This window comes from Hippocampus zosterae, chromosome 9 (genome assembly GCF_025434085.1).
Source record: "Hippocampus zosterae strain Florida chromosome 9, ASM2543408v3, whole genome shotgun sequence".
NCBI classification, from domain to species: Eukaryota; Metazoa; Chordata; class Actinopteri; order Syngnathiformes; family Syngnathidae; genus Hippocampus; species Hippocampus zosterae.
Window position 1 is genome coordinate 6,577,067 of NC_067459.1, and position 9,506 is coordinate 6,586,572.

Genomic DNA, 9,506 nt, shown 5'->3' on the forward strand with positions numbered 1-9,506 from the left:
TTGCAATGCTTGTGGGTAGACAACATTTTTTCGCTAAGATGCCCGCACGATCGTAGTGAGCCACGGTGAAGTAGATACGTTTTGAAAAGGGACAGACGGAAGGACAGACCGCGTGCAGGACGACGCGCAATATATATATATATATATATATATATATATATATATATATATATATATATATATATATCATCCAACATTCCACGGAAAGAAAGATATTTGTATATTTTTGTTAAAATGCAGCTTTGAACAAAGTGTATAAGTTTAACAATTATTATTTTACAATTTCTGGGTTGTATGATAAATAAAAATGTGGGGGGGGGGGGGGTGAGGGGTTCCCACATGTTGACTATACGTCACAAAAATGAAATTTATTTTAAAACTGGGATTTACATGTTAGTCCCCTTCATTTGTCAATATATTCCTGTTTCAAATTTAATTAAATCAACTTTCCTTGATAATATTGATTATGTATGAAAAATTGGGCGCGTCAGGGTAGTCTAAAAAGTTGATGCGTTTTGTGCCGTGTTAGTTTTAACGTTTAGTATGTTTTCAAAAACAAAATCCCTGGTTAAGGTCAATACGGGGGAGGGGATGTGTCATCAGCACCACTCAAAGGGAGACCGACGCCATAAATCATAAATGTATGATATCCCAGTAAATAAACTCCGCACTACCGTGCAGTAATAGGTGACGTCAACACAGCGAAGGAGGGAGCGGTGAGGATGAGGGTGGGGGGTGAGGAGGGGTGCATGCCCGCTATAAATACCGGCGTCGCGCTTCAGTTATTTCTTGTGGAAGTTCCAACGATGGCAGCTCCAAAGAAAGTGTGCGTGGTGGGCTCCGGAAACTGGTAACTTAGTCAACAATTTATATCATGAAGTTTGCTTCTGTGCTATTGGAGGTTTTGTGGAAAGCTAAAGTTGTGAAAATCATAAGAATTTCCCCGCCCCCACCTCCCACCCCCCACGCAATAGTTAATGCATGCTCGTTTGGTTTACATGAGTAGGGATGTTTTGTGTCTGGCTAATTAGAAATAAAAAGAAATCAACCTTGTCTGATGGGGTATTTTTGTGATGTAGAGCTTCTTTGGGCCTTTTGACATTTGAAGTGCAGTGGTGTGCTCGCGACCGTATGTCTTAAGTTACAAAGGCATTTTTTGACAAGCAGCATCGTGTAATGCCCTTTTGTCACCTGGCAAGCTTGGTGATGTGGGTGGGGTGGGAGGAGGCTTTAAAAGACAGAGTCGTGAATTTAGAAATATACTACTTTACTTAAATATAGTACCTGTACTTTACTTAATCATGGTCATAGAGCTGGTTTTATTCAAATGAGTTTAACATACGAGAGTAAAAAATACCTATGCATATAGATTTTTTGTATTTCTTATTTGAAGCTAGATTTATTCATAAACACTAATAGAGTCTGGCAGGTTGGGATTCTTAATGGGGGAAAAATATCACGTGAAATGCTCTTAGCCAAAAAAAAAAAAAAGCCAACAACACCTGGTGAGAGAAGCAAGGTCTTGGCAGACCAACAAGACCAGCATATTTTGAGATGTTTTGTCTTTGCTTAGATTTGAGTTTTTGCAGCACAACACAAGCGTGGGGCTCTCAAAATGGTGCATTTTTTTGTTTTGGATTTTTTAAACTGGTAGAATAAGTGTGACAAAGCACAGGTTTTCAATAACACTGGCAATATGTCTGCCTCTTTCTTGTGTAAACATACATGCCGCCACCATAATAACAGGCCCCACCCAAAACACGCACCGACCTTTCCACTCACGTTTTGACATGCCAACACTGGATGAGTTTGTAATGCAGTACTGTATAGAATTTATAGGAGATCTATTATTTTCACACATTAAAACTCAAAATTTAAACTCTTAGTAAAAGACATAACATTCACTTTGTTTCAAATCATTCACTTTTGTGGAGGTCATTCTGTCTTGTGCACAACCAGTTGAACTTGCATTACCATGACGACAGTGGGCAGAACTAGGGCATTGCGACAATGCAAGCAGGTACTTTAGTGTAACCAATATACTTTATATATAATATATACAAATATTCTTTATGTTTAGCAACTTTTCCAACTTCTATATAGACTTTTCCCCCTACACCCTGCCCCCGCAAAAAATCGACACTCAAAGTAGCAACGTGTCAAGTGACTTTTTGTGCTGTTGTTGCAGAATTCAGGAGATTGTGAGATCAGAATTGTGTGTCTGCAGGGGCTCGGCCATAGCCAAGATCGTGGGCACCAACGCGGCCGCCAACGCCAAGTTTGACAGCTTGGTCAACATGTGGGTGTTTGAGGAAATGGTGGATGGACGCAAGCTCACTGAAATAATCAACACAGACCACGAGAATGTCAAGTACCTGCGCGGACACAAGCTTCCACCCAATGTGGTAAACATACCTTCACAAACACTCTTGAGGGGATGAGGGAATCATTATTGTCACTGAAAACTTGCCTTATTTCAGATGTTTTGCTCTCTCTGAATGGCCGTGGCTGATGAAAGTAGTAATTGATGTCAAGGAAGTACATTGAAGTGATAGATGTTAAATGACAGACAAGCTTTGCATGGAAGGGAGAAGCTTAGTTAAGATTAAGATTAAGATATCCTTTATTTGTCCCGCAATGGGGAAATTACAATCAGAATTCAGAAAGGAAAAACGCTGGGTAGGGAGAGGGAAAAAAAAAGGCTCGGTTATTAGGTCAAATTATGAAGAATCAAACCATCTGCAATTTTTTTAAGGTGTATTGTTCCAAGAAGGATTCAAAATTACACTCAAGTGTTTTGGTATTGTATATATAAAAAGGCGTCTCCCAGACAAAGCTCAGCCTGAGACTAAGAATTGGAAGAGTCAACGACTTCGACAATCATCTGCAATGGCAGAGTTCGAGGGCAACAGATTGAAAGGTGCGGCACATCCTGACCTGGAGAAGGCAATTTTCATTTGCTGACTGAATGTTTCCTTAATACTAAATAGACATATTTGTAATTGTTCATGTGTTTACATCTAGAAATGTTCACACTGTATAATAGATTTTAGTTGGTGGTCATTTTATTAAAAATGATTTGAACAAACTACCATTATAATGTACAGATTCGTCATAATCCTCGAGGTAAATTGTAAGGAGGTTCGCACGCGCGCACACACGCACACACATACACACACACCAGTATATGATGGTAGAACCACAGGATGGGTTCACATGTTGTCATTGTGGGCAGGTGGCCGTTCCCGACCTATTGGAATCGGTAAAGGGGGCCGACATCCTGATGTTTGTGGTCCCGCATCAGTTCATCATCCGTGTGTGTGACACTATCAAGGGCCACATCAAGAAGGATGCTCACGGTGTTTCGCTCATTAAGGTACCCTCACCTGTTCGCAACCCATCTTCTACAATGATGTCTTGATGACTGTGCATGCATCTAGGGTGTGGATGGTGGACCGGAGGGTCTTAAACTGATCTCCGAGGTAATCCGAGGGAAGCTGGGCATCAGCATGTCAGTCCTGATGGGAGCAAACATCGCTAGTGAGGTGGCGGAGGACAAGTTTTGTGAGACGACCATAGGTACGGCATCAAACTTTGACTCCTGAGTCCAGTATTGCGAAGTACAAATTCTTTTTCACTGGACTTAAGTACGTTTTTCAGGTATTTGTACTGATGTATTTATTTTTCCTGATGTTTTACTTTTTACTCCCTACATTTGAAGGGAGTTTTTACGATCTACTATATACTTTGTTGAAAATGACAACACAGTCTGAATTAGAATTCCTAGCTGGTAATTTTATTTTATTTTTTTCAGATTTCTAACAACACATTTTTTACCGGGGGAAAAAAAAGTTCAGTGTTGAAAATTCAACATCTAAAATTGCGTTGAAAACCGAGATGACACACACATATCTGCGTTAGAAATTGTTTTTACTCAATAATATTTATTCCACTAGGGTAAAGAATGCAAGTACTTTTGCTACCTCGACTTAATTCCTTATATTTCAGGTTGAATTTAAGCATTTTTTGGGGCACGTAGGGTGCAAGGACACAATGCACGGGCCCATCTTGAAAGAGCTGATGCAGACTGACAACTTCCGTGTAACCGTGGTCCAGGAGTCTGACGTTGTGGAGATCTGCGGGGCGCTCAAGGTTTTTCCAAACAGTTACTGATCCTCTTGAGTTTGAAGAAGTTGGAGCATCGAACTGATGTTTTGCAGCTAAATGATGATAACTAAAACAAACGGGCTTTTATGATCATGAAAATGCTAAAAGAACCACAACATATCATACGTGTATGACACTCATTGGCCACACATTGCCCACTCTGGTGCAGCTCCTCTTTGAACCAAGACCATGAATTGGATGAGCGTAGGCTGCGTTGACAGCATCAACTCACGCTTTTGCAGAACATTGTGGCGGTGGGAGCAGGCTTCTGTGACGGTCTGGGTTTCGGTGACAACACCAAGGCGGCCGTGATCCGTCTGGGCCTGATGGAGATGATCGCCTTCGCCAAGGTCTTCTGCGCCGACGGACCCGTCTCGGCCAGCACCTTCTTGGAAAGCTGTGGTGTTGCAGACCTCATCACCACCTGCTACGGCGGCCGCAACCGCAAGATCGGGGAAGAGTTTGCCAAAACCGGAAAAGTACGGTACAGATAGCAGTTTGTTTCCCCCTGCTCTCTCGTTGGTTCGATTGGGAATAATCCTTGTGTTCAGACCATCGAGCAGTTGGAGAAGGAGCTGCTGAATGGTCAGAAGCTTCAAGGTCCGGCCACTGCAACTGAGGTCCACCACATCTTGAAACAGAAAAACATGGTAGAGAAGTGAGTCCCTTTATCTTTCTGGCTTTTAAATTGAATCTTCGGCAAAGGATGCTATTCGGTAGTGTAGTGGTTCTGGTGTTGGATCTCTCAAATGCTCCATTCACCTATGACTGACAGATGTCGATGGTGTCTTCTCTGCTTGTGCAGTTTTGATACACTCCAACCTCGACAGTGACTCTGAACATGATACTTGGATCAAAAGTGGTTTGGTGGATCTGTTTGTCTGTGTCAGAACTCTGATAAACAGGCCATACGTAAGAACAGAGTGTACCTAGCCTTTTGCACTGTTGCAGGTAGACTTCAGACCTAGCGGTGGAAAGATGGTGAGGATTCGCTCTGCATGCGCCAGTTTCCGTACAGTACAGTACAACAAACATTAATTCGGTTCACTGAAAACTCTACGACTCCAGTGCTTTTAGCGGGTCTCGACAGAATACATGGAATACATAGTGAAGGGGCAGCTCTGGCCCTTTGTGTTGGTCCTGTGATTGACCGGCCAATTTTCCATGGTGTACCTAGCCAGCGCTGGAGCTGACATAAGGATGGCATGGCAAGGATTCTTTTTGCTTCTCCAGTGTCAGTCTTATAACTGACAGACCAAGGAGTACCCCACCTCTGACCCTGTAGCATGTGGGTAGGGAACTCCAGTTCCTTGAGAGCCATATCCCGCCTGTTTCAGATCCCTCCCTACTCCAACACGCCTGATTCAAATCAGCAGCTCATCAGCAAACTCTCTAGAGCATAGGTGTCAAACTCAGGTCCTGGAGGGCCACTGCCCTGCATGTTTCCCAAGTCTCCCTCTTGCAACACACCTGATTCAAATGAACAGGTTCAATGTCAGGCTGGCGCAGAGCTTGCTGATGATCCGATCATTTGAATCAGGTGTGTTGGAACAGGTTAGACTTGGAAAACATTCAGGGCAGTGGCCCTGCGGTACCTGAGTTTGACACCTATGCTCTAGAGCAGGGGTGTCCAAAGTCGGTCCTCAAGGGCCCCTGTCCTGCCTGTTTTCCAGCTCTCCCAAAAGCAACACACCTGATTCAAATAATCAGGAACGTTCTAATGCTGCTTCAGAGCTGGCTGATGAGCTGATCATCTGAATTAGGTGCGTTGCATTAGTGAGACTTGGAACACATGCAGGACCGCGGCCCTCCAGGACCTGAGTTTGACACCCCTGCTCTAGAGGCCTGAAATGATCATGAACAATTGCATCAGATATGTTTGGAGTAGGGAGGAATCCATAACAGGCGGGATATGGCTCTCAAGAAACCGGAGTTCCCTACCCCTGCTATAGCAACCGGATAAACTTCATCCCCTGTGGTGGATGGACGGCAAGGATTATCTCACCGTCCTCTAGCCTCCACCCTAACAAACTCCACCCCGTGCGGTATTCTTGCCTCATTGCTTTGTTTTTGCTGTTGGGCCTATTTTCTGTCAAAGATATGGTCTTTCTTCTGAAGAGTACACATGGTACACTAATACCAGATTATAACTTGGTGAAAATAGCATAATCAACTAGCACAATCACAGGTGTTGTCGTTGTGGTGGGTTCAGCGGGCAACCCGTGGATACTTTGAGTTTTGACTTAGTAGCTTGAAGGCTTGTCACTGGCATAGTGCCATAGACACATGTAGGTATAGGAAAGGCTTTTGATATATTACCTTGTTATATTATCACTACCTCAACCATGTGAGTACATTTGAATCTGAAACTGCTTTTTGGTCTTTAAAAAAAAACTGTGATTAGGAAAGAATGTGTTACAACTAACTAAAATAAGTACAGATACTAAGTGCAAAGTGGCTAAATGTATGAGCAAATGTGAGTGGGCAAGACTTTTGACTTTCATCACTCAAGTAAGGACTGACTTGTTGTTGACTCTAATTGCCCCACGGGATAAATAAAGTTTTCTGAATCTGAATCAATTCAGATTGTAATCTGAATTGTTTGAAATTTAGCGGGAAGTCCACGTGACTTGCTTGATTTTTGCCACCGTAACTTGGGACTTGCTTGACAATTTCAAAGTGAAGACTTGAGACTTCCATTTGACTGGCACATATATTTCACAAAATGTTCAAGATATTGGGCTTTCGGGTGAAGTTTCAACAATGAACCTAAAAAGGCAACCTTTCCTGGTTAGCTCAGTTTGACCTGTCAACTTTTGAATGCACAAGTCCGATTGTTGAGTGTTTCAGTACATTCTTAATAGTTCTTATTTATTCCTTGACAGTTGCACCGTTTTTCAGTTTTTGTATCTGTGGAGTGCTCAATTACTGAGTTTGCGGCGAAAAATCAGCAACTCTAATGTTTCACGATGGTCCACTTGAGACGGTTAGGTGCGTGTCTCTGTGTGTCCGTGGTGGGTCTGAGGTTCGTCTAACAATTTCAGACAAAAGTCCAATGTGCCCAACTCTTTGTGAGTAGTTGATCATGTGACTTACTCCCTCTTCTGCCATTTATACAAAATAGGAGTGCAGAAAAAGCTGTGTTTTACAGAACGTATAAAATGGGATGGTTATGGGACCAAGGGTGTTTCATTCTCATGGCTGTCACTGTTCACTTTGCGCAGGTTCCCTCTTTTCACTGCCGTCCACCACATCTGCTTTGACGGCCATCCGGTTGCAGAGTTCATCAGCTGCCTGCAGAACCACCCCGAGCACATGTGAAGGACGATCCGTCCTACTGTCGGCTGGCCGGATGGTCCATTTAAGACTTTGATTGTGGAGGTGCCATCGTACAGTATTTTGGGCAGAGTGCTAATGGTGAGCTAGGTGACCGTTTTGGAGTCTCTTGCCAAGCTCCCCTTCTTTCTGAGCGTCTGTTTGACTGCTCTTATCACATTACGTAACGCTGTGGCCTTTCACTGAGTAGAAAAGGCGGCACGTCGTTGCATAAATTGTCGAAAGAATGATCGCCAGCGCACGAAAGCAAAGCACAGTTGCACAAAACGGAAGGATAATAAAAGGTGTTTCTGTACTTTTCTTTGGGATAACAAAGAGTGCCTTAATCTGTTCTTTGTCCTTGATTTCATTAGTTATTGGGGAATAAACCACGTGAACTCTGGAGTCCCTTTTAATGTCCTTTAATGTGTGTGTTATCACTGAGTCGCCACTCGCTTGCAACCTTGATGTAACCGGAACTGGGATCAGTCGAGGCTTTGCCCCTCTATAAGCGGTTCACCCTTACCATTTCATAGACAAGCTGCATGGTGATGGTAGTGTTTAGTGCGTCTCCCTCACATCTCTGAAGTTAAATCCGTTGCACAGTTTGGATGTTTCACACATGTTTGCATGACTTCCGTTTACGTTCCAAAAATGTGCACGTTAGGTTCATTGAAGACTCTAAATCACCAACGTGGTGCCCTCGATACCCCAAGGACCACGTGAGTAGCCCATGGGCCTGTTCTAAAAATAGCTCACCAGTGATGGGAGATTATTTTCAGGGAATGTTGTTGAAGTATCTTTTGAAAATGTAATCCCTGGCAAAGAGTCATAAAAGTAATGTGTTGCATCTGGTATTTATCTGTTTCTGAATTATTGAGAAATCATTCATATGATGGGTGTGTTCATGTAAATGACTATCATTATCATCACAAATGCATTTTATTTGAGCAAATTAGTTATATCAGGAGTCAGTATGAAACTTCGCATTAATCAGTACCCAAGGACCATGTGCCTTGCTATAGGATGGTGACCAGTCACGGGTGTATCCCACCTATCGCCCAAAGTCAGCCACGACAAGCATATTAGATTCTTTTTAGACTCTTAACTTGTCCATTGATGTTGGACATCATGCTTGGTTGTTTCGAGGATTCTCAGTTGTTCATTGGTTTAAAAGTGGATGTGAAGACTTTGTCTTTGTGGAAGATTTGCAAATGGCTGGTGACCAGTCTAGGGTGTACAGTACACCAGTTTTCTTGTCTAAAGTGAGCGGGCATGTTCACACTTGCATTCTACAACCAGTGAAGGGTCTAAATTGGCCATGAACTTGTAAGTACGGTAAGTGCGAATGTCTGTTTCTCAGTTTCCTGCAATTGACTGGCGACCAGTCCGGGGTGTACCTGGCTTCTCTCACCAAAGATCAGTCTTGATAGATTGCACACATGCATATTAGGTATATTGAACACAATAACCCCCCTTAGGTGTGAATGTGAGTATGGATGGCTGTTTGTCTGTATGAGCCCCGTGATTGGCAAGCAACCAGCACAGGGTGTACCCCACTTCTCTTACTAAACATTCATTAGATTAGAGTCCACACATGCATGTTAGCCTCATTAATGAAACTAAATTGTCCATAGGTCTGAAATTGAGCACACCTACTTTTTGTCTATGTACTCTGTCATTGATTGGTGACCAGTCTCGGGTATTGCCTACACACCCGTGACATCTATGAGGACAAGCACTGTGCAAAAGTCTGAATTTGAAGCATATGTGTGACTTTTAAGCCCCCCCCCCCCCCCCCCCCACACACACACAGGGAAGGTAGTCTTCCTGAGAATTCCCAAGTCTGAAGGAGTGTTACATAACCTTGCACTTTAGTTTAGAAGTGTATTCGCTCACTTAAGAATCCTTTGCATAGTTTTTGAGTCAACTGCCCAGCAAGATTTCTAATTATAACCTCTGCATGCAGAGCGCTAAATGTCCATCTAAAATTACACGGCGCTGCAACTGCACCATCTTTCAGT

At 43.0% G+C, this 9,506-nt stretch overlaps 1 protein-coding gene across 1 annotated transcript; it reads left to right on the plus strand.

Moving 5' to 3' along the window:
- Window positions 1–707: 707 nt before the first annotated feature.
- Window positions 708–7,887, plus strand: LOC127607114 (glycerol-3-phosphate dehydrogenase [NAD(+)], cytoplasmic-like). Its single transcript, XM_052075213.1, has 8 exons — window positions 708–850; window positions 2,228–2,405; window positions 3,236–3,376; window positions 3,441–3,579; window positions 4,040–4,152; window positions 4,410–4,646; window positions 4,719–4,825; window positions 7,392–7,887. The coding sequence occupies exons 1-8, from the start codon at window positions 723–725 to the stop codon at window positions 7,486–7,488; spliced, it is 1,140 nt and encodes a 379-aa protein (XP_051931173.1). The 5' UTR covers window positions 708–722; the 3' UTR covers window positions 7,489–7,887.
- The last annotated feature ends 1,619 nt before the right edge of the window (window positions 7,888–9,506 follow it).